The following is a 26,266-nucleotide window of genomic DNA, read 5'->3' on the forward strand; positions in this document are numbered from 1 at the left end:
AGTTTGGGGAGGTTCCTACACTGGAAATCTTCCTTACAGGAGACTTATTGGATGCTCTTTTTCAAACTGAAATGGACACAGCAAAGGTCATGGAATAAATAGACAAAATGAATGATAACATGTCAGAAGGAGCAACAGGAACAGATCGGCCAAAGTTTTAAAGGAATTCAATTATTCGATATTTCAACAGCACTGTCTAACCTCTTTTTTTTAAAATTGCCTTGGTACCAGAGGCTGGGAGAGAGTTAATTTGATACCAGTTTTCAAAGGAGAAGGAAAGAACTGCAGAACAGTAAGTTGATGGTTGTACTGGGCAAAGTGGTAGACATTTTGAATTAGCGGCCACATTGGAAAACATGACATAAATATTGGGAACAGTCCCCGTGGATTTTAGAAACAGAAATTATGATTCAGTAGAGTAGCTCTGAAAATGCTCAGATAGGGGCAGCAGAGACAGCGAACCTCTCCCATACCAGGACAGACTGAAGAAGCCAGGACTCTCCGTCATTGCAAAGACATGATTCACCAGAGACAGAGGAAGGGTCTGTATAAAAGTAGGAGGTACATGAGTAAGTCTGGTAGAAGAATGTTGTCCACTGTTATTTCCGATACAGGAATTAGGAACCATTAAATGAAGCTAGCAGGTGAAAACTTTGAAACAAAATTATTTCATTTTTTTGGTCATCTAACGGATAACTAAGCTGTGGAACTCTTTACCTCAGACATTGTGGACACTGAAAGTTTGAAAGAACCAGCTGGAACTGAGGAAGGAAAAATTAATGAATATAATTAAGTATAAAAATACCTCCAGTGAACTGCAGATTGATTGAGACTGGTGGAATGCCCCAGGGAGATGCTGCTGCATGTTTGCGCTACGCTTGCTCTGTTCTGCTGCCTGCTGCTGGGGACAGGGTGTGGGGAGATGGGAATGAGGACAATGATATGGGGAGAAACAGCTGACCTAGTGCTCCTAGATTTGTATTGTAACGTTCTTCTGAGCTTTTCGATTACAGTCTTCCTCAGTTGTCCTCACACAGATATGTGGAGGACCAGATCAGTAAAGGTATTTGGGTTACCCATCCCAGCTGATTTTCAAAGGACCTAAAACAGTCAAACAGTGGTAGACACCTAAATGATATATACTGATTTACTGTCAAAAGAAATTCTTTTCCTTTAAGAAATAGTATCGCATTTATTCAAATGGAAGTTTACAGACCTTATCTCCGAGTAATACAGGGTCTATTACTAAGAAGTTACGTATCAGCAAAGGGCTGTTGCTTCGCAGAGGTTAAATGCATTATTGCAAGTGACAGGGCTGTGACAGCGCAGCGCTCCTGCCTACTGGTGCTGGAAGAGGGATGTCCCTGAGGGACCCCTTCTTGACATCGAGGTGAGTGAGCCAGTGAGGTGCCTCTTGGTTCGTGCACTAATATTTTGAAACAAAAAGAATTAAAATGTGATGTTAACAGAAACTGTTAGAGAAGTCTTTAGCGCTTATATTTGTTACTGGTTTGTGAGGATTTTGATGCATTAATCATACAAACTAAGGATAGTTAGGGGGCGTCTGGGCCCCAAACGTATAGGCATGTTAAGCATTCAGATACAGATAAAGCCCTGCAAACCCTAAATAAAGCCAACTGAACCCAGGTCCCAACAGGAAGATTTGAGTTTTTGAAAAAGTATGCGTCTGCTGCTCGCTAGAAAGGGAAAGCAGGAATGTGTCTGAGTGACTGACAGGATCAGCCTGCAAATGTTGCTGATGTGTTCAAGGAGGAAGACAACAGGTCGGAGAAGACAGGGAAATACCTTCAGGAAGCATGTGGAATCATTCGACTAAGACATGGGGCAATTCATTGCAGAGAGGTTAGAGAGGTAACTCTCTGTTTTTAAACAGAAAAACAAGATAACGGAATGGAAGACTGAGAAGAAAGAGAAGGGAGCTCAGGAGCACTTCCCAATGTTGGGAAGACCATCAGATGCCACCTCTTATCCCACCCTCCCATACTCTAGATTTGTTCACTGTAGTCCCTCTTAAATCCCTTGCATCTTGGGTCCTCAACAGTGCATAGGTGTTCACACCAAAACGGTGGCAAACTTCATTTTTATGTCCTCATTCAGCTCCTTTGGGGGATGGAGATCTCACTGCAGTAACTGTGGAAGCCATGGAAGCTGCAGCCAGCCAATGCTCCTACCTGCCTAATTTAATATCAGGGCACATTACAGTTGCACTCATTGTCTTACAGTGTAGTTTTGGATAAAAATCAAGGTACTCTTGCAATGCTTTATGGGATACCAGCACTTGTCCCGGGAAATCTCTGGAGAGATTTCCGCCGTAGAGATGGGGACAGTCATCTTCAGCCATCTGGACAGCAGTCAGGTGAAGGCTAATCTACCAGTCTTGTGATTAAATGGATGGTTATTCACAGACAGGACTGTTTTGGTACCAATGTGCCTGTACAGGGAGGGGACATGAGAGGATCCTGACTTGTTGAGTTTAAATCACAGTGTTTTAGCGGAGTGACATCCATCAGAGACAAATTAGTTGAGTCTTCACCAGGCATTCATTCACGCTGGAGGCTGCATGGTTGTCTTCACCTTCACAGATAAGATACAGGTACCCAAAATATTTAATAGTGGCACACGTCTCTGAGAAAGAGATTTTTCCACTTTCCCGATTCAGACAAGTATGTTGGAAAATGTTGAATCTTAGATATAATCTGTCTGTTGTGTTGTAGACAATGTATAAAACCCATCCGTTGTGTGCTGTGTGGAAAGAGTGTTGGCAGACAGAAAAAATATCCTGAGCAACAGATGGTAGGCGACGCGGTAACTGTCTGAGCAGTGATAACCTTAATCTAATTAGTTTCCTAATCAAGATTAAGAAGACACCAAAGGTGTGAGAGAAGGTGAAGAAGAAACCTGTGATCTATAAAACAAATACAAGAGGATGAAAGACATGCTGATGGATGAGATGCAGGAGAAGAGGGAAATCACAAGAAAAATTACTGTATGTCTTGTGAGTATGAAAACAAAGTAGTCAGACCTTGCGTCAGCAGACATGCACAGAACAAGAAAAAGGGGGCTGTATGACAGACTTATAAACTGTTATATGGATAAGCAAGTGACCAGGAAAGGTCAGCAAGTTAAGCAAAAGTGGTAAGAATAATTTTAAAAGTATATAGGCATATGGTAAGAGTGAATGGTGTTACCATTCAAACACAGTTGGAGGTCACCAAGTTTCTCCTGGGGCTATGAGAAATGGAAAGATAAGTGAAAGGAGAGGCTGAGGGAAATCTAAATGAAATTTTTGCCCCAAGCCATGGCTGCAGCAGAAACTGTTAAGAGGACCATTTCCAGCCTTGCCCTTCCCCTAGGAGCTGTGTACATTGAGCTCCCCTTGACATGTTGGGTTTTTTACACAGAAAGCTGTCCCAGCAAAACTCTGGCTGCTCCGTCGGCACCCTGTGAAAGCACTGCTACTGATTAGCTTAAATCTCTGACTTGCAGCAGCTGAGCTCTCCTCTCTCTTTTGTATATGGGACAGATGACCTGTTTTACGCAGCTCCTGTAACTGCTACAGCATCTGGTTATGCAGCACTGAGAAGGGGAACAAGCAGAAGGCGCAGAGCATGGACATTGCCAGGCATTTGCTTCCCAGCTGCAAGTGCTAGAGCAGAGCACGTGTTTATGGACCAAGCCTCGGCAGGTGGGACCAGGCCAGGGAGCACATCTGGAAGACTCAGCAGGGGCTGCAGAGCATTTGTGTGTGGAAAGTGGCATTTATTTCTGGAGTCATGCACTGGAAAACTTGGCAAGAAAAATCAGTTGCAGATAGACCTCAAATTACACCTTTTCTACATCTGATGAAAATGCACTTTATTTCTGAGGGATTCTCAATAAAAACGGAGCACTTACAGTTTTTCTCAGAAATGCTTTTGGGTTGTGTTCGGTCAGTAGAGTTCACAATGATGAGCCTGAATGTTTGAAATGTTCCCACTGACCTGCTGCACTCTTTATTGGCAAAAAAAGTTTCAGACAAAATGTTTCACTCAGTACTGCAAAAAATGAGAGGTACTTCGAACTAGTAAGAGGGAACACATTAGCTGGCAGGCCTGGCTGGCAAAGGATGTAGGGGCAGCAAATCTATATTGAGAGAAGCTGAAATCCAAGTAAGTGAAGCTGTTAGTGGGTCTTTCTGCACAAGACACTGAGTATGGCTTTGCATAGGAACTGCCAGAAAGATCTGCTCACTGTCTGATCACGGTTAGATTCAATAGGAATGATTACATTTCTTATGTTTGTTTCTGACATCACAGGAGTCCCAACGTCACACAAGGGAAAGCTCCAAAGAACCAGTCCTTAATTGTGCCTTTTAACTAATGCATGCACTCATTTTCAGGAGTACATAACTTAACACATGACAACATAATTCTTGGGTACACAAATTACTTCCACCAAATTTATATCAGCACTTTATTATCTTGTTCCCATGGTTGCACTATTAGTACAATTTAACATAGCGCTTTCTGGCTAACAAAAAATACTTCTAGCAATGAACTTGAATAAAAATACTTTGTTGTTATTGTCCAGTTTAACCACTGGGCAAGATCAATCGAACTTCTCTGGTCAGTGAGTTAGCTCTTATATATCAGAATACCAACAGCTGAGGTTACTTTCATCTGGCACTGTTAGATGTCCATTTCTCTGGTCTTGGGTTGCTGCAAAGCTGCAAAGAGTCCTATCTGCACAGGGTCAAGAAACTTGATGCAGTGGTTTTCTAGAATTGTAGTATGTCATTAGTTACTGTTCAAACTGGGATTCCACTCCATATGCATAGACGTGTCAGAAGGAAACTCTCATGTTGGTGGATGCATTTGTGAACCATCATGGATCTTACATAGCCACCAACACAGAGTGGTCTGGAGAGATTCATTTTTAGAAAGGCAGCATTGAAAACAAGAATGTTTCTTCAGAGCAACGTGGTAGGAGTGGACGGATAGCGGTACCAGTTGTGCTCTGAGAAGCCCAAGATGCTCTTTGCAGCTGTGGCTCAGTCTACCTTTCAGACTTGACTAAGAATAAAGTTCACTGTTGTCTGAGCAGTTGCATGGTTGATTGCTAAATATGGTTCTCATTAGGCTGAAAACATATGGAGCTGGTCATGTTTCAATGGATGTAAACAAAATATTTGTATTATTAAGGCTCTCTGGTGTGTCTTTATGTTGTACGCATGAACCAAGATGGGAAACATTATTCTCATAGTAGAAAGGCTAAGAGGAAAGACTTTCTGATTTTGAGGAGCTCAACGACAAGGTAGCTGAGGTGCTGAGCAGCTGAGTGCCTCACCAGCAGCCCTCTCTGTACACTTTGAGTTAGTTTGTGCTATTCCTGAATAGACGGTACTTGCCTTGCCTGGGTATTGTAAGCAAACTGTTAGGACATTTTTATGAACCTGATGAACTTATTTGGGGACCTTTAGTTGTCAAATGCTGGTTTTCAAGGACAAACATTATACAGTATTTTAAACCATGCAAAATTAAAAGTGCAAAGTGTTGGCTGCTATTCCTGCCTGAATTACAGGTCATCTTGTACGGGTTTTAAGGAAGTTTAATTTTACAGTCTCTGTATTTGGTGTCTCAGGAGTTGCGTAGCATCTTGGTGCACTTTTCCTGTGCATTTCTGGAGTCCCTGTGTTTCCCCTGGACCAAGCACTCCAACCTCTCCTTTCCTTCAGAGTCTGAACTGGACTTTTGGAGATAATTACAGAACCTGTTTTCTGTATGCCCATGTCTTCACCATCATGGTTAGGGTGTTTGTCAGCAGATTGAAGAAGGTGCCTCCCCAAACTAAAGTTTTCCAAAGAAACTCATGAACTCTGAAGTAAATTGGATTTACTTCCTATACACTTACTTGGAACAGGTCAGAAGCTCTCAGCCCCATCACTTTGTAGTACCACTTTCCAATGCAAATAGTGCTGTGAGACTGAGAAATGAATTCACACACATCACTGGTAATAAAACTACGAATAATGCATTAAAGATTGCTAACTTACTATAGCCAGTGGTGATTCCGATGGGCTGAGGTCTTGAAGTTCGTGTTTCCTCTAAACATTTATTTATAAAAATCAAGTAGTCTGAATGACCAGATACTGGATTGTTTGCAAGGCAGACATTATATTTTCTGTACAGTTATTCAAATGCTCAAATATCTCTTACACTGTATTTCAACTGCTTGCAATATAGCGATAGCAACACTTGCTGCCTAATGCATTCAGAAACATCTTGAGTTGCTTGTGGAATTTCTTCTCTTTTTGCTGGTGCCCACCAACAGAGCTAAACTAAACCAATTGCTTCAGAAAACAATTCTATTATACACATTTTCAGCCATAATTTATTTATAAAGAAAGCACTGGAAAAAGGGCATGGTGCTCCAGGACCTATGAACATTTTTTAAAGAAGACACAGTTATTGCAGTCCCAGTTAAACTCCTCTTTCCTCTGGCTCCACCTCTGGATTCAGTTGGGTTAGAGTCCTCTTACTCCCTTTGGAAACACCGCATCTCCTGGTTCATCCTTCTTAATGAGTTGGTGGGCAGCATGCACTTTGGGGATTTCAGAGGTCACCTAGCAAGCCCTCAAGCTTCATACCTAACTTGGCAGGTACCCAGCTTTTCCGGCATCCGATGTCAGTCTCATTGGTTTTGGTGGGACTGTCAGATTCTCCCTTTGCCTTGCATTGTTGCTTTGCCTTACATTATTCCAGTCCTTTCAATGTCTAAACAGACATCTTCATTTCTAAGGCAGAAATCACCAGCAGTGGTATATTAATAGGCATATGCCAGAAATTTTAAATAGAGGGAGACCTATTTTCTGTGACTTCTGGGCATCAGTGCTGAAAATCAGCACCAGAGTGGTTGTTTGCTGTGTCAGAAGTACTAAGGATTGCTTTATCTCGGAGGCTTTACGGCGCTAGAACTGTACACATGCTGGACTGACTGACTTCCAAAAATGTTCAAAAGATATTACAACTTGATATCATAAACATAGACAGGACTTGGAATTGCATGTGCATGATGCACACAAGGATTTGCTGACAACTATACTGGCAAACTTTGCTGTATAGTGCAAATCTTGGGCTTCACCAGCAAAACTAACACTTCCAGTTAGGAACCGGTAGGAGAATCAGGATTACCAAAGCACCAAGGCAAGGATTGTTGCAGTTATACTGAAAAAAAAAGGACACATTATTGATCAGACAGACTTGATAGCAAATGGAAGATGAGATGTGCTTGCCAATATAAATATCTTATCATAAGATATTCACAAAATTAATGCAGATTTCTTCCACATTTCACAGAATCACAGAATCACAGAATGTTAGGGATTGGAAGGGATCTCGAAAGATCATCTAGTCCAATCCCCCTGCCGGAGCAGGATTGCCTAGACCATATCACACAGGAACACGTCCAGGCGGGTTTTGAATATCTCCAGAGAAGTAGACTCCACAACCTCTCTGGGCAGCCTGTTCCAGTGTTCAGTCACCCTCACCGTAAAGAAGTTTTTCCTCAAATTTAAGTGGAACCTCCTGTGCTCCAGCTTGCACCCATTGCCCCTTGTCCTGTCAAGGGATGTCACTGAGAAGAGCCTGGCTCCATCCTCTTGACACTTGCCCTTTACATATTTATAAACATTAATGAGGTCACCCCTCAGTCTCCTCTTCTCCAAGCTAAAGAGACCCAGCTCCCTCAGCCTCTCCTCATAAGGGAGATGTTCCACTCCCTTAATCATCTTCGTGGCTCTGCGCTGGACTCTCTCTAGCAGTTCCCTGTCCTTCTTGAACTGAGGGGCCCAGAACTGGACACAATATTCCAGATGCGGCCTCACCAGGGCAGAGTAGAGGGGGAGGAGAACCTCTCTCGACCTGCTGACCACACCCCTTCTAATACACCCCAGGATGCCATTGGCCTTCTTGGCCACAAGGGCACACTGCTGGCTCATGGTCATCCTGTTGTCCACTAGGACCCCCAGGTCCCTTTCCCCTACGCTGCTCTCCAACAGCTCTGTCCCCAACTTGTACTGGTACATGGGGTTGTTCTTGCCCAGATGCAGGACTCTACACTTGCCCTTGTTATATTTCATTAAATTTCTCCCCGCCCAACTCTCCAGCCTGTCCAGATTTTAAATGTTCTCAAATCTGACACATCAAAAGCAATGAGTTTAGGCGGCTCAGCAATCTCATAGGCTTGGCCCTAGGTAAAATGGTAGTCTTCCCTTTAAGAGGAGAAAGGCAAAAGAGAAGAACATCACCAGTCTCATTCTCCAGGACTCTCTCCCACCATCCAAAGCTCAGATGCTCAGTGGCAGAGACATTGCCGCCCCGATACCTCTGCTGCTGTTAGCTTCAGTGAGACATCAGCTCCTGAAAGGCAGTGAAGTCTCCCTGCCAAACGTCAGCTTTAATGAGGAAGAAATGCAGCGAAGCCGTCCCAAGGCCTATTGTCCATTTCTCTTTACTTCCGAGCAAAGCTGTTAGGAGATCAGGAAGAGCTATAGCAGATAGGTGAAGAATAGCACATGACAAGCTGTGCACGCATAAAGACGTATGCGTGCGCCTCTGGGGCATTGAAAGGAACGATACAAAAGTCGATGCCTTTATCATCTGCTCCGAACTTGTCTTGCCTCTGTGCCAGTCCATTTGCAATGTCAGCTAGCACTGCTTCGGAAATCAGATTTAAATGATTGTAATGACTTTAGTTAAACTTTAACATTTCCAGCTCAAGAACAAGGCTGCCTCCTTCTGCTTCCACCTCTCTCTTTTCAGAGGAGACTGCCACACATTGCTCCCTCCCAGCTGCCTGTCTCCTCCACATATTAAGGTCCTCCCCTCTGCAGGCTTTAGTTTTGCCTGACCCACTTCCACTTGCCTGCACTGTAATGGTGTTTCAAACACTGTCTCACTTTTTTTCCTATCCCACAAACCACTCTGAGGTTCAAGCGTGGGTCCTCTCATTCAGAGAAGATGGGGAGCAGGGTGCAGGCTGGCTTTGGGAAGGCTGCTGATGTTAAAAAGGGGAATGAAACCAGTCTGGAGGTAGATCTTCCCATATAGAGCTGTCTGGAGCCCTCTGGCACAGTACATTGAGGGATCCCCAGCCCTGAGGAAACTAGTGAATCCTGAACAGATTTTAATAGTTGGAGGACAAGCCAGTGTCTCAGAGAGGGTGAGTACGGTTCCTGCTTGCCAAGGAAAGCATGGCATTTCATCTACTGCAGGTAATTTCTAGCAAAACATTAATGCTTTACAAAAGACGAGGGACAAGAGCCTTCCCCTTTCTCCCCTCGATGTACTCAGGTACTTCTTTTTTCCTTGCTCAGGACAGAATGTTTCCATGTCCATCACATCATCTTTCTGCTTGACTTCATTCGCTTCCTCTGAAACTTCACTTTCTCCACTAAAGTACATGGGAAACACAAAGCTCCAAGTGAGGGCAAAGGGAATGTGACTGTCATGCCCACAAACAGGGGGGTGAATGCCTAAAATTGTAGGTCTTAAAACACTTCTCGTTTCAACGTGAAATCACATTTCCTTATCACATTGCATTGTATTCTGGGAATCATAGCCATGCTTTGGCAGAGAACGTAGCAGTGACCACGAACCTGCATCTCAGCTTTCAACAGAGAAACCTCACCAGTGGCTATTTATCTTATCCACTGCCAAACAACTTCTTGAATCTCTCAATCAGCTTCCGTAGGAGAGATTTCTCTGTCTGGCCAGTGACCAAGAGCAGGCGCAGGCATCTGCCCGGCAGCTGTTTGCACTGCAGGTGTTTGCCAGCTGGTGTGCTGAGTCAGCGTTCTGTGCCAGCACCACGGGGCAAGGAGAGGCTCGGCACATGTAAGAAAACTTCCCCCCCCCCCTTGTATTTCATTTCCTCTTGCAAGTGTTTTTATCGTTCATGTTCCTTTCATGGCACAATAGCCAGCGAAGCAGAGGTCACGTAACAATTGGTTGAATTCTTGGTGGGTATTTTGAAATCAGTTGTTGACCACTGACCCATGCTATTTCATGTACTTGGATGGGTGAGTTACCCCATTTTCCAATCATTTCCAAACATGACTGTCAAATAATAAGTGATCATGTAAATGAAACTGTGAACACGACCAGGTTGTCATACCAGATGTTTCCCTGAAGTAGTAATCTGTGGGGGCTGATTTCTTTGATGCGTAATATGCTATTGCTGTTAGTGTGCTCCATGGCACGTACCAGGTGAGACACCAACAAACCCCTGGAGTCGAGGGTTGCAGTAGTGTGGATGGAGTTCGGTAACAGTGCAAGGAAACCTTGCTGGTTGTGAACTCAATGGTTTCGCAATGTGAGCTGAACCAGTTTCACAGAGTGTAACCATAAGAGGAAAAATAGTCAGCAAGCTTTGCTGACTAAAATATAGGGCAGGGTTTTTCCAGGTAGAGAGTTTTGCTAAATTCGTGGTCAAAGGAAAATAAATCTGAAGCTTTTCAACAAAATGGCCATAGTGCTCAAGCCTGGAGTTTGTCTTCAGTGCTGCTCCTGCCCTAAGGCTCAAATGGGTGCTGTTTGCGTTGTCCTTGTGTCCAGATCTGCAGCTACTGCAAAGCTCATATGCTGAGAAAAGTGATGATCCCACATTTCTGATGTCTGAAGATACATGGTGTAAGACCTTTAAGTTCTTGCAGTTATCTTAAAGGCCCAAAGTAGTTGAATTTAGCTTCACAGAGAAAACACATCATAATAATTTTTTAATACACTGATCACAAACTCCATCTTTAATAACTATTTAACAGCATCAACTTGGACAACTTAAAACTTTTTGGCCTGGCTACAGCTGCTGAGTTTGTGCCAGAACCTCTCGCCCGACAATTCAAAACTGCCTTCTACTTTACATCCTAGATGTATTCCTGGACGGTTTATATCCATTTGTTCAGGTGCCAAGACTGCCCTTCCAGTTAAATAGCTCTTCCTCTTTGGGATCCATTCTCTTGTGTTTATACAGAGTAATCATAAAATTCTTCAGTGCACCAGCACCATAAAGCATGCAGATCTGTTTTCTAGGCAACACTACATGTTTTTTTAGAGGTTTTCGCCTCCTTTTTTGCAAGTGAGTATTTACCGGCTGTGAAGTTGTTAGTTTTCAGGAGCAAAAGGCGGAAACAGTGGCATTTATTATGAATTCCACTATAGACTTAGTTGTAGAAATTCCCTTTGTGTATGAATGTCTCTTGCTTCTGCATCTTGCTTCCACCTCGGAAGCCTGCAGAACTTTGCCACGTTTATCCTGAAAACTGGTGCACTCCCAGACTTCCCCACTCACCAGCATGTTTAGATTTGCTTGTAATTGCAGTAGCTTCAGAAACAAGCTGGAGGTATGCACTGCCCAAGTACAAAACCAAGCTGTTGCAGTTGCTTGGTGTTTGGCAGGGAAGTCAGTAAAGCTTGGATGAGGACTGGCAAAAAAAAAAAAAAGGAAAATCTATGTCTCTCCTCTTTCTTTGCCATCACATTTTCAAACCTTTAATAAAGAAGAGAAAGGGCAAATTTCTACAAAGTGAGAGAGCCCAATAGTGACCTCCTTCTTTTCCTCTTACCCCCATTTATTCTGCTAGATTTCTTCTCAGTTTGATATAGACAATACTATTTTTGATCTTAGCTTTCTGTAGTTCTATATAGCTCCTAATTCTTTGGCTGCTATTCCCCTTAGATATCCCTCTTTATTAATTTCAAAGATGTTTATCTCTCAGCCTCCTCATAAGAACACAGGCCTGGAAAAGACCTACTAAATCATCAGATCTAGTCTCCTTATCATGGGCAGTTACTGCATCATGCAATACCTTTCCTAAGGTATCACATTACGTCTTAAAATAATCTTGCTCTGGTTAACTGGCTGTTCTAAACATCATTCTTCTAAAGATAAGACACCACCAGCACAGGATGGCTCTAGTGCTTACATTATGCTGAAAAAACTTTCCTTGGTACTGCCAATGCTGATGTTTACCTTTTTCATGGGTGCATTTTACTGGTGACTCATGGTCGTCCAAGGGCTGATCAACATAATCCTGTTTTCTTTTCTTTACCGTTTGTCGTAATAGTCTTCTACATTGATAGTGCCTCTCAACAGCGGATTTTACTACCAAGCCTCTATTCTTGCCAAAGCTCCTAATAAAAACACTAAATGATTGACACCCAGGCTGATCCTTGAGGTGCCCAATGTATCCTCACAACAGCTCAAGACTTTCCCTTCAAGTAAAAAATGTCAGCTCCCCATGAAAAAGTACCATAAGCACCTTAAATTCTCATGCTAATCTCATATTCTCCAGGTTAATAATGTTTCTGCATGACACAGTATCAAATGCTTTCTGAAGAGCATGTTACCTAGCTTGCTTTATAAAGTCACTGCTGCCTAGCTGCCACATAGAACCATGCTAACATCACCCCACTCTGTATTTCTTTTCATGTCTTTAATTATTCTTTCCTTTAATAATTATTCAAAGAACTGAGGTCAAACTGATGGGTGAGCTTTTGCTCCAACTACTTTTCAATTCTCAATTTTGTTTTTTTTTTTTCCTAAAAATTAGGTAGCACATATGCTGTTCTCCAGTATCTCAACAATAAATTTGTTTAAAAAAAGGTCCTGCTAGCTTTGCAGTTCAATGTGTTGGCTATTTCAGTATTTGGGTTTGGAGGGTCTGTTCGTCCAGCTTGAGCCCATTATGATCATTTTAGGTTTGCTATGGGCTTGGAGGCAGGAGTTCCCATTTCCAAATGCTCCTGCCCAGCAGTCAGGGCATTGTCTTCCTGTTCTCTATCATCCTCCTCATGGAAAAATGAGGCAAAGAATTAGGTCCTAGCCCCAGCCTCATTCCATATCTGCTTTTCTTCTTTCTTTGTTAACCTAATTGAAGATTATTTGTCTTTTTGTTTCAGTTTCTCTTGAAAGATTTAGCACAACTTGACTTTTGGCAAGCTATCTTTTAGACTTGCATTATCTGGCCTCCAAAATGTGTCCTTCTTTGCTAACTAGTCCCATTTCTGATAGTTTCTAAGGTCTCTGCTCACATCTTGTTCCTTTTTCCAAGGCTTTTTGGGGGTATAGTTAATGAGGGTAGAAAGAAACAGAGTTTGCTACTCATTCAGACAGAGCTGAAAGTACCCCTGGAATTTTATTCATCTTGTCAAGATACTTCAGAAAATTTACATCTCTCTCTGAAAGAAATTCAAGGCATTCCCCACAAGTATGGACCTCTTCAGTCTAGGTAACTTGTTAGCTAGTTTCTTTAGCTTGTCAAAGTTTGTCCTTCTGAAATATGCATTTTTTAAGCCCAGTTTCAGGATCATTTTTATTCATATTCTCATTTTATTTAAATTTAATTGACTCATGGTCACTGAAGGTAAGATTATTTCCAGCTCTTCCTTCTCTTTACCAAAACCACATTTAAAATAGCTTTATTACTTGTATCAGTAACTTGTGATGAAACGTCAGCTGTATATATCTCAAGCCATGTCTAGCCTATGCCATTCATAACAGCACCTATTCTCCAGTCTGTCTGCTGTAGCCTACGCTGTGTTTATATTGAGTTTATTCGTTAATTAAATCGAGTACATTTCAGTATGCTATGGATTGATAAGGTTTGGCTAAAGACCAGATTCTACAAAGAGAAATTAACATTAAATTAGAAAGCTGTACCAGTCCTCTGTGACAGCATTCAAAATAAACACTTTCAATAGTAAGTTTTGTTACCAGGCAAAGCCAAGCCAAAATAGCATTAGAGGGCTGCAAGCTGACAAAAAACAAAGATGCAATGTAACCAAGTAGTTCCTTCATTACTTATACAGTTCTTTTTCAGGAGACTCTAGCATGTGAGAAAAATGGGTTTTGGATATCCCCACATGATCGAACAACCTGGCTTCATGATGATTGACTCCCAGGTCCTGGCCCTCTGAGCACATGCATTTGCAAGCACCTTTGTCATTCCTGTGATCTCTGGGCATGGACCTTCAGCTGATATACAGAGCTCGTAACACATATTCTGTGATACAAAGACATGTGAGAAAAACTCTGGTGGGCTGTGACACAGTTTTCATGTTATTTTAGACACTTTAAACAGAAAAATCAGAAGAAAAACATTATTAGATCCCAGGGCCAGTGGACACCGCAGGAGGTGAAACCGTGTAGACGTACCTTTTGACACGTACCTTCCTGTGGGCTTCTAGCTATCCTACCTCCCATACAGAATCACAGAATCAACCAGGTTGGAAGAGACCTCAGGGATCATCGAGTCCAACTGTTGCCCTTACACCACCCTGTCAACTAGACCATGGCACTAAGTGCCATGTCCAGACTTTTCTTAAACACATCCAGAGATGGTGACTCCACCACCTCCCTGGGCAGCCCATTCCAATGTCTAATAACCCTTTCTGTAAATAAATTCTTCCTGATGTCCAACCTGAACCTCCCCTGGCGAAGCTTGAGGCTATGCCCTCTTGTCCTATCGCTAGTTGCCCGGGAGAAGAGGCCAACTCCCACTTCACTACAACCTCCCTTCAGGTAGTTGTAGACTGCAATAAGGTCACCTCTGAGCCTCCTCTTCTCCAGGCCTGCTTCATTGTAAAGAAGTATTTTTATCTCTTGTCGTATATAGTTTCAGTTTACCCATTTTTCATCAGTTAGTCATCTACCTCTGCTATAGCTGTTAGCAATTCATTGTCATGACATTTCAAGGGATTTTTTGCCCACGTGGTGATTAGGCCTGCATCCACTGATAGTCCCCGGTTTCCATATTTTTTCTGGACAAGGCACTATAAATATCTGTTGCATGTGACCGTGGATGGAACACCAGAAGTTGTGATCTTTTGCAAGGAGTCATTGGGATGCACCTTGTGAGTCACCTGCCACACACTCATAAAAATCGATGATACTCTTACGTTATCTTTATGCTCAAGCTAAGATAGATAGTTGTGCTAACTAAATTATTCATAGAACTGCATTAATCTCAAAGTTTAATTATCGTGGCTAATGATCAAAACTTGGCAATTAAATGCTCCCATGATGATACAACGCCTCACAGAATTTCTGTCTCTATCATAACAAAGAAATCTCTATCCATACATGAATCCAACACTTGAGGTCTGAAACAGGCCCCCTTAGTGCAGTAAAATTTCTCTGGCAGTTCTTCCCCCAAGTGATCTTAACTGAAGCAGATTGCACTATCATCTTTGCTGTTCTTTTCTATGTATTTACAGCTTAACACATTCCTCACACATAACATTACTTCACTTTCCCCGTTGTTTCCATCTTTTTGAACAGCTCATGCTCTTTAGTGCTTGTCTTTGGGAATGGCTGTTGGTCAACCATATTTCTTTTATCCAGCTTCACGTCTTGCAATAGCTGATCAAATTCTTCCATTTTGCTGTCTAAGCATAACTAGCAGGCATCAAAAGATCTCAGATATCTGTCAACTCAGTCAGGTTATGGTGAGTCTTCTCTCCCTGACTGTAGCACCTACCTCACTACTGCTTTCCACAGTAATTTTCTTTCTCTTTGTTGTCCAGTCACTGCATATTTGCTCTTCTTTTTTCCTTTTCTTAAAATCAGCATGGGAAATACACATATTTCTTGATATGCATGTATATATATTCTTATCAGATTTGGCATCAAAAAGTCAGTGCCCTAATAAGTCAAGCGGCCATAATTGTGTCAGGTCTTTTATTTTATGACAAGAATGCAGTGGAGGTTCTCCTCCTTTTTCTCCCCCTTAGCACTGTCTATAAATGCTCTTAATCCTGTGGAGAGGTTCAGCCTTGTCTACATTACCAAGTAAGATGACGCAAAATATGAGAATAAGTAGATTAAAGCAGCTACTGCTGAAGCCTCTCACATCCTCATCATATGAGGTTCTAGGATTTTAGTTCAAATGAGAACTAGTCTTGTCTCCTGGACCAAATGCCCCCATTATACATGTTGTTTGCATCTTTCTGAAGGAAGATTAACCAACAAACCTTTGCTCCTTCATTTGCGAGGGGGGAGGAGGGGGAGCATCTTTGGGCTCTTCAAGGAAGGTCTACTTTTGTCCACGTCACTTAGATGAAAGGGGCACATTAGTGGCCTGGAGTAATTCCACAGGGCATCTCCCTTATCCCACATGGGAGACCAGGGCACAAAAGTCCAGATATGATTTTATCATTCCAGCTCTCCAAAAACACTACCCTTGAATCTTGAATTTCGTGCCACTTCTCTTGTTAGCTATCCCATACCCAACAGCAATCATGTGGTTAGCAACCCTATATGGGCACCATCACAATATCCTGCTGCCAGAGGAACTTTCGGTCTGCTTATGGCACAAATTAACAGGTTGTGTCATCTCTTTGAGGAGCCAGCTGGCACCCCTCTGAAGAACCTCTCCAAAGCTAGAGACTGAATCCAGCAGTCTTCAAACAAAGCAGCAAATAAGAAGTCTTATATGGCGCTTGCCTCTTTGTATTACACAAGAACCATTTTAGGTGTTAAGGAAGCTCTGCATGGTTCAAGAGCCTTCTCCCAGGCACAGGTTTTGTGGTGATTAAGCTCACACATTGAGTCAGAATTTTAAGGCCCCATCCAGCATTGAAGAACTTCTGGAGAGAAACTTCTAAGCTCCTCCAAAAATAATCTGGTTTACATGCACCAGAACTGTTTCTGTGAATGGAATCAGTAAATGGAGAGAATCAGAGGATTTGCTTCAAAATTGCACATTTGCTCCAAGCCAGAACACAAATGTAAACACAGAGAATTATTATCCCACTCACAAGTACAGTCCGTATGACTCAAGGCAATCTCAGCTGCATGGATGTGCAGCCTTTGTGTTCACTCAGGACTGTATTTGGCCCTGTGTCTTCAGCCACCCTCCCCTCACCCTTTCTTTCTTTCACAGGTCCAAGCTCCTGAAAGACTGTAGTCTAATGAATGACCCCTGCCAGAGTCCTCACTTTTCATTTTGCTCTGTCCTAGCTGTTCACTCCACCAACAGAGCTGGCAAAAACTCTGTTCAATTTATTGGAATTTAATGAATCGTTGTCTTTGTAAATAACATTTAGAAAAAATTCCGAATACAAAGAACCTCTCAGTTTTTGGAACCATGGAGGCTGGAGGCTCTTGCATGTGTGGGTATGGAAAGAAAATAGCTGGTCAGTGTAATTCCCATTCCACTTTTTTGACTCTTTTATCAGGGAATTCGCATTATCATACTCTACATGCAAGCAAATTGGGTATGTTGTCAGGAAAAGAATGAAGATGAGAGAGGAGTCCTGCCAGTGGGAATTTCTCAGCACTGGTTTCCTGTATAACAGTCAGCCTTTTTATAAATAGAACCTTGTTCCATGCAATGATATAATATTAATCAGTCACCGTATTTGGCACAACCACAGGATCATTAACTGCTTGCTTGCTAATTACCATTTGAGCTCATGGACAGAGCACAGGCTGTGATAATATTAGCTTGGTCAGAGTCACGAGTATGTCAGCACCAGCAGCAATTCAGGGTCTGTTTCCAGTCTCTGAAAGTGTCGTATCTGCATCCTTTCGTCCCAGGAGGTAAAATCCTGGACTCCCTCTTTTAGTATGAATAATTTGTCCTGTCACTCAGAGCCCTAAAGGAAAACCCTGTGACAGTTTCTGTTAGCTGTTCATATAAGAAAAAAGCTTTCAAGAAGAGAAGTAAATGTATATCAGGCATGTTTAACTACGATTTATTAATTATTTTTTAAAAGCTTGAAAAGCTTCACTGGACTCCAATATGTAGGAGAAACAATTTGTTATCCCACATCTTGTAAGAGAATTAGAGGAAGGACTGGAGGAAGCCCAGGACCATTGTTACAAAGGCACTGTTCCTGCCAGGAGCTTTCTCAAGCAACCAAAGGGAAAATGATGTGGGTATGGTTCCTCTAAGTTTTACAGTTGCCCAAATAGTTCTGAATGGTGTCAGTGACAGTAATCAGTCGTTTATCAATTTCCCCTGCTGCTTCTCATGAAAGCTCTTGATTAGCTACAGAGATCCTAGGCTGGGCTGTCTGCAGGCTCAGGAAGCTGGTGCTAATCCCATGTATTCAGCTCACACACAGAAGACTGCCTTCAACCAATATAGATTTAACTTTTTCCTTACTTCACTCAAAAAGCCTGTAGGAACTGATGATTTTAGTCTTTTCATTCAGTAGGTGATTTTTCCAAATCCAAAAGTTTCTGGATTTATTAGAACTGGATAGTAGTAAAACAGTAGTAGCTTTTGTTACATTGCCATTTCAGTCACATTGCCATTAGAGACAGTGGGAGTTTAGACAAGGATATTGGACCCATGTCTGTGTTATAAAATCATCTCTTAGCAGGTTCACTGAAATTGCATAAAATGGTTTCCATTTTTCAAATTCATAGAAAACTGAAAGTAATTTCCTTCTAGAGAAAAATCTTCTAATCCTCTTTAGAAGGATTAAAATGTAAAAATTTCTAGCAATACAAAGTAGATCTGTAGGTGGATTTTATACCTGTCTTTTCGGTCTTGTAGCTGATAAGTGAATCATTACTTGTTTCATATTATTGAGCAAGTCTGTATTCTTAAAGGCATTCAGTGCAAGTGAAGACTCGAGGTTGCCTAATCTTGCTTATGTTAACCACTACAGGTAAGGTATGATTCCTGCATCTGAAGATGTTGACCAAGCAGTCGTCTGGTAAAAAGCATGTAAACTGTATAGGCAAAGAGATGATAATAATAATAATATCCTCTCTTTGATATCTGCCGTTATGCAAAGGGATCCAGTCCAGCCACCATTTACCTGTGCGTCTTATTACCAAGAGAAGTCCAACTGCAATCAACAGAATGACTCCAGAAAGTTAAGCAAGTATATCAAAGCATGCAGGAGCAGAATTCAGGAAAGATGAGTTAATTGGAAACCTGAGGAACTCAGCTGGGAAGCTGTGCACTGAGTTCCTGAGATAAGGGCCCATATTTTTAATTACCTAGGTGGAAAAGAACAAAGTTAAATTATTTTTAGGAAGTCCTAAGAACATACGTCTGAGGTGCTACATAATAAAAAACCACAGAGATGTTGGTATTTGCTAATTATTCTTGCACTTTAGCAGAAAAATCCCATGTCTATTGATCATTAACTAAGCTTTAAGCTTCCTCTCATTTTGAGGATGATTAATAAAGTAAACTGACTTTGGTAGTTGCTGTTAAATAGTAAATATTTGTCACAGTTTACCTCAGTACATGCGGACGTTTTCACTAACAACAGAAGTATACAGATTTGATGCATCATTTCAATGAAATCCCTCATAACTGTGAGGGCGATGCTTACGTGTTGACTACGAGAAATAATCTTTCTGGAAGCGTGTGTAAAGAAAGAAAATTCTTGTACAGTTTGTTTCTAAAATCTTTGGACGATCTTATGAAATTGTGTAAATGAGTTAAGGCAGGTAATAGGCAACTACAATTTGTCCAACCTGCATGTTCTGACTAAGTCAGTCCTTATCTAATTGTCCTTGTTTTTAAGCCTAATTGTCCTTGAAAGCGTTATAAGCTGGTATGTTTTCACACAAATTAACTGCTCAGGAAGAACTTGTCAAACGCCTTAGGTGCAGATTTTATTCTATGTCATATGCTTTCTGCAGACATGGTTTCATGGCTTTGTCTACAGCAATTGTGTAGCTGTCAAAAGGAAAATACCATTCCTGAGCTCTGTTTTCACATCTCTTTTCCAGCATTACATCATATCGGTTCAGTGTAGGTGTGTTTATGTTTTGTGGGCGTCAGAGGTATGTAAAATGAAAGTGCTTATGCTTCTCCAGGAAAGACAAGAACTTGTTGCAATTCCCAAAGCTACGGCAGCTGTTGGTTGCACAAGCTACTCCATGTATAAACTATGTTTTCTGAACAGAGGTCTGGTTCAGCAACCATTTAGAAGGCTGAAAGCCACACAGTGTATCCCTTTCAATTAGCACATATACCTGCAATTTAGAGCGCAGTGCACCAATATAATATTAAGACTTATAAAAGATGGTTGAAGATCCATTGTATTTCATCAGCCATCTTAAGAAAGAAGGGTTAATGCTGGAAATATGCTTTTTTCCAAGATAGAAAAGACATTACAGGCAATTACTGAAAGCATATGGATTTTCTGATTCTCCTAAATGCAAAAAAAAAAGCCTGAGGAATTAACCCGTTCAACGTAATCTTTCTTTTAGATTTTTTTTATTTTACTTAATTTTTATATCTTATCCTCCCCTACTGAAGACGCCCCTATGCTGTTGCCCTTGCTAGTGCTGTGCTCATGTTGTTTGCTTCAGTGAAGCCAGCGAGTCCGTCAGCATGACCAAGGGCTGCAGTTAAGCGTATCCATGCACTATTCCCATTGCTCTGATAGGAAATGTAAGGTGAGTACCCAGCTGCTCTGTCCCCTGTTATCAGTGTGCTGCCTCCCTGCCAAAAATCAATTCAGGTTGGACCTGAACAGAACCAGGACCAGACAGGACCTCTGGAGACCACCTGGTCCATCACCCTACTCACAGCAGGGCCAACTCACATGGAGTTTCCCAGGGAAAGACATTGTCCAAAAGCAACCGGCAAGGTACAAGTCATGCCTTCGCTGCACTACTTCAGCTGCGCCCGGTGGCAGTGGGAAGCCAGGTCCTACGCAGAAGTCCATTTGTTCCAGCTGTATGAGACTGGCATATTGACATGTTTTCTCAGCCCGTGGATTTTCTCAGCTAGTGTCTCAGTGGGGAGAGACCATGGTAGTGAAGATTCAGCGTATGGGTTTTCTTTTTTGTGTTTCTGTAATGATGTATCACCACCTTGGGACACATCGTATCCTCTCAGGGGCAGAAGCCCTGCTGCTGCATTCCTGTCATCGTACCCTCCACCACAAGGCACACACTCCAGTAGAAAGAGGGGCAAACAACCTCCAAGGAGGCTGCTCCCCAGTGACCACAGGACGTGTCTGAACATCAAGTCCTGTGCCAGCCCAAGGCTGTGGCCAAACCCGGGCTGGTAAGATGCTGGGGCAAGGGTTGTGGCCATGCTCTAGAGCCCAGTAGAACCATGCTTGAGGTCTCCTTGCCCAGGAGTACCACGTCCCACACAAGGTGTGCATGGCCAGGCACAGGTAGCCGTGCATGCTCAGCCCTCACCCTGGCACCATCCAGGCAGGGATGTCACAGTGACTGCAGGCCAGTGGGCAAGATTGACTCTGCTTCAGGTGATGAAGCACATTACTTTTGAAAAAACAAACTTGTCACACCATTTGGCCTGCTCCACAAGAGCCACGTTGGCCCATGACACTACCTGCTGTCCTACAGCAGGGCAGTTTCACTGGGGAACCAAGGGTCAATGCAAATTTCTGCTACTTAAAAATTAAGTTCAGGCTTTTAGCAGTCACCCATGCTGATGGATGAGGACCTGAACACCCACCTTTTGCCCCTGTGCCCCCCCACGGTACAGCTGCCCTTACCCAAAGCAGCTGGTGGTCGATGTCAGGTAGCTTTCCGTGCAGGTAGAGGCTTTTCATTTTTCCTGGTGTTAAAAGGATCAGCGCTTTTTCGTGTTTGAGATGTCATGTGGTGATTTCTCAGGTAAACCAGATCAGAAGTTGACAGCAATGTTGACAGCTTATTTTTTCCTTGCAGAACAATGTCGTTACTTGCGTTTTGAGGAGTACAAAACCTTATGCATAAAACATATTCAGTTAAAGGGATACTGCCAACTGACAAAAAAACCCCTTGCTGTTACCTTTGTGTGTTACAAGCACTTAGATTACCAGAAATGACAGGTTTTTTTCATCTGTTTTTCTCTGGTTTATTTGCCTGACCATTTGACAGTAATCCAGTGTTTCCTTTGAATATCCAGGTTATTAATCATTTTCCCCGTTTGTTTTGTGTGAGTCTCTCATATTACAATGAAGAAATCAGTCTCACCAGGAGAATGTGATTGTACTGGTACAAAAACTGGCCAGGGATTCAGGATGTAACTTTTTTTTTTTTAAGCAAGGTGCACAATGATGTTGTATCTTAGGTTTTTATATTAAATACTTAATCACAGCATATAATTCTGTGACTTGTTAAGTAACTTAGCTTTGAAGCTCAGGATGGAAAAGTGTGTTGCTTTAATGATAACTGTGTAGGTTCTCATGAAAACGAAAGTTTGGTCTCATTACCCCATTGTTTTCCTTTTCTTTTTTTCTCCAAGCTGCCTGTCTCGTCCTGGGTTGTATGATTTTTCCTGATGGCTGGGATTCAGATGAGGTAAAACGGATGTGTGGTGAAAAGACAGACAAGTACACGCTGGGGCTTGTTTCAGTCCGCTGGGCATATATCCTGGCGATTATTGGAATCTTGGATGCCCTGATCCTCTCATTTCTGGCATTTGTGCTTGGCAACAGACAAGACAGCTTGCTAGCAGAGGAGCTCAAGTTGGAAAACAAAGGTAGGACTGCTTTAGAAACACTATTATTGGGTGGCCTCGAGGACAATTGCTTAAAAACAATGATCGGTTTCATTTTATTTTATACTTAAAAGTTGGCATGCTGGCTTACTTCCTAAGTTGCTGGAAAAAGGAAATGCAAGGGGCAGAGGAAGTTTTGCTTTTCAGCCTCCGAAATGTAAGAAAGACCAAAATTGCCATAATTGCTGCACTATGCATGTCTTACCCTTACAGTTTTTTTAGAGCTGTAGATGGGGTGGTTTTGTGTTACCCACTTGTACATTATTTCATTCACATTTAATTTTCACTATCTCCATCTTTTTCTGTACCACATGGAAGATTTGTTCATTCGGTTCAAGATTTTGCATTGTAATATGAATGGCTGTAATATGGCATTCCACCATATGCGTTAGCACGGTACACAGTAAGGAGGGAGTAATGAGAGATTGGTAATGAGCTGTGTAATGGGACCATTTATACAGCGAGGCACCGGTGGACTAAGGATCAGAGCCAAGAATGAAGAACAATCCTAGTTCTTGGTTGATTGTGTTGCTTTGAGCTCATCAGTCATCTCACAGGAATCTAGGATGCTGTAGTAACTGAATCATAGAATCATAGAATGGTTTGAGTGGTTGGAAGGGACCTTAAAGATCATCTAGTTCCAACCCCCCCTGGCATGGGCAGGGACACCTTCCACTAGACCAGGTTGCTCAAAGCCCCATCCAACCTGGCCTTGAACACTGCCAGGGAGGGGGCAGCCACAGCTTCCCTGGGCAACCTGTGCCAGTGTCTCACCACCCTCACAGTCAAGAATTTCTTCTTAATATCTAACCTAAATCTACCCTCTTTCAGTTTAAAACCATTCTGCCTCGTCCTATCACTACATGCCCTTGTAAAAAGCCCCTCTCCAACCCTCCTGTAGGCCCCCTTCAGGTACTGGAAGGCTGCTATGAGGTCTCCCCGGAGCCTTCTCTTCTCCAGGCTGAACAACCCCAACTCTCTCAGCCTCTCTTCATAGGAGAGGTGCTCCAGCCCTCTGATCATCTTTGTGGTCCTCCTCTGGACTCGCTCCATGTCCTTCTTATGTTGGGGGCCCCAGAGCTGGACACAGTACTCCAGGTGGGGCCTCATGAGAGCAGAGTAGAGGGGGAGAACCACCTCCCTCAACCTGCTGGCCATGCTGCTTTTGATGCAGCCCAGGATACAGTTGGCTTTCTGGGCTTCAAGTGCACATTGCCAGCTCACGTTGAGTTTCTCATCAACCATCACCCCCAAGTGCTTCTCCTCAGGGGTGCCCTCAATCCATTTTCCGCCCAGCCTGTATTTGTGCTTGGGATTGCCCCGACGCACATGCAGGACCTTGCATTTGGCCTTGTTGAACTTCATGCAGTTCGCACGGGCCCAGCTCTCAAGCCTGTCAAGGTCCCTCTGGATGGCATCCCTTCCCTCCAGTGAGTCGACCGCACCACACAGCTTGGTGTCATCAGCAAACTTGCTGAGGGCACACTCAACCCCACTGTCCAAGTCACTGACAAAGATGTTAAACAGTGCCAGTCCCACTACTGACCCCTGAGGAACACTGCTCGTCACTGGTCTCCACTTGGACATTGAGCCATTGACCGCAACTCTTTGAGTGCGACCATCCAGCCAATTCCTTATCCACCGAGTGGTCCATCCATCAAGTCCATGTCTACAATTTAGAGACAAGGATAGCGTTCAGGACAGTGTCAAATGCTTTGCACAAATCCAGGTAGATGACATCAGTCACTCTTCCCCTATCCACCAGTGCTGTAACCCCATTGTAGAAGGCCACCAGATTTGTCAGACATCATTTGCCCTTAGTGAAGCTAAGAGGCAAAGCTCTCTCTTCCTTAGAGAAGGAAGTTATCATCAGTGCATTGCAGGAACCTTCTGCATTGCTTATGCTCTGCTGTGTTGTCCCTCCAACAGATATCGGGGTGGTTAAAGTCCCCCATGAGGACCAGGGCTTGTGAATGTGAGGCTACACATATTTGTCTATAGAGGGCCTCATCCACTCGGTCTTCCTGATCAGGTGGCCTGTAGCAGACCCCCACTATAATGTCACCTGTCCCTGCCTTCCCTTTAATCCTGACCCATAGGCTCTTGGTCAGCTCCTCATCCATCCCCAGGCAGTGCGCCACGCACTCCAGCTGGCCATTGACATAGAGGGCGACACCCCCTCCTCGTCTGCATGACTGTTCATGGAGTGGGTTGGGGATAAAACACATTTCTAGATTAAGAAACATTAAACTGGCTCAGCACAGTAGTTTATCATGCAGTTGCAAGAGGAGAGATGCTGTTCAGTGAGTGTGTGCAAGCCTGGATGATTTCTGCAGCCCCTTCCCCTTGTACTCCCCCAGCATCCACATCTGTGGATCTGATGTGACAGGTACCACAGAGGGCATGTCCCTGCCTTGTCTTTATAATGGGCCTGTTGTCCCTGGATCTGTCTAATCCCTTCTGAATCTGCTAATACTCTTGGCTTCTACAGCACTGCATGGCAGCAAGTTACTGAAGCTCACTACTGACTGCTAAAGCAGTGTTTTCTTTTATCTGTTTCACATTAATCCCCTACTATTTTCACCGAGTGTCCCCTAGTGCAGGATTCTGCATTCAGCGTATCCACCACCTTTGTAATTTTGTAGATTGCTTCTAATAATAGCAAAGATATTAGGAGCCCGTCACCACTGGATTGGAAATCAAAAGCTGTTTGGCAGCTTGTGTTGTACAAAAATAGCTGGTCTCGGTCCTGCTCCAGAAGGACCATTATCCATATATCTGAAAGCACCAGCGCACTGGCCCCAGCTTGCTGAATTGCAGACAGTCAGCACACTCAGCCCAAAGATAAATGGACTTGAAGATTGAACTTCACATGCGATTCCAGACCTGGTTAGAGCCTACTAATGTTGTAGGTTAAGGAAAGTGTATGTTGCTTGCAATTGCTTGTGCACATCTGTTCTGCAGGTAAACTGAGGGCATAAGTTTCAAGGACAGTCCCTGTGGCCCTTTTCTGAAGGATAACATTCATCTGCCTTTGAAAATAAAAATACTTATCAAAATAGCATTCACAGCTATGCCAGAAGTGCTTTTGGCATCAGCACTGTGTCTGATTTGTCTATACCATACAGAGCTCACGAACCCTACAACCACTTGTATCAAAGAACCTCATCTGTTTTGGCACCTTTTGAGCAAAAAAACAGCTTCTGGAGGCTCATCACCTCTCACATCACTGGCACAAGCTCCTGCCAGAACATTTGGTCCTCAGCATGTCGGACAAAATTATTCATCAGCAGATTTTCCTTGAATTAAGCGCAGAAATGTACCACACCACCAGCTTCAAAGCAAACCAGAACTCAACAAAAAGGGACCCACCCCACTTTGTCCTTCACAGTCAAGCCTAATGTTCACCACTTTTTAAACTGGCTTTCAAATGAAAAGAAGAAAAGGTAACTTGTCTTCTAAAAAGGACATCCTCTCCCTCCTTGTCACAAAAAGCTTCTGCTAAACAACAACAGGGCAAGTCTAAATCCCCCTGCAGCCCCCTGGCATTTCCCTATCTGCATGTGTTGCCACCAGGCACAGCCGCAGCCCCAGAGGGGTCCCAGGAGAGCATGGTGAGGGCATGGGTGGACACCACCGGACCCATCAGTGCTGGGGACGTGGCAGGTACCAGTGCTAGCAGAGCAGCAGCCCTCCACTTTGCTGGCCAGAGATCAGTCCTTCTTCTGGCCTTTTGGACACCAGGAAACCTTGCCTGCATCCTAGTGAGCA

General features: G+C 43.1%; 1 protein-coding gene across 1 annotated transcript in view; it reads left to right on the forward strand.

Annotated features, from left to right (window-relative positions):
- Nucleotides 1–24,468, forward strand: part of LHFPL3 (LHFPL tetraspan subfamily member 3) — a 189,714-nt gene extending 165,246 nt beyond the window's left edge. Inside the window, exons 2-3 of the mRNA XM_068400606.1 lie at nucleotides 22,241–22,477; nucleotides 24,425–24,468. Of these exons, the coding sequence (XP_068256707.1) occupies nucleotides 22,241–22,477; nucleotides 24,425–24,468 (281 nt within the window). The remainder of the gene's footprint in view (nucleotides 1–22,240; nucleotides 22,478–24,424) is intronic.
- Nucleotides 24,469–26,266: the final 1,798 nt, after the last annotated feature.

This window comes from Nyctibius grandis, chromosome 5, assembly GCF_013368605.1.
Source record: "Nyctibius grandis isolate bNycGra1 chromosome 5, bNycGra1.pri, whole genome shotgun sequence".
Classification (NCBI taxonomy): Eukaryota; Metazoa; Chordata; class Aves; order Nyctibiiformes; family Nyctibiidae; genus Nyctibius; species Nyctibius grandis.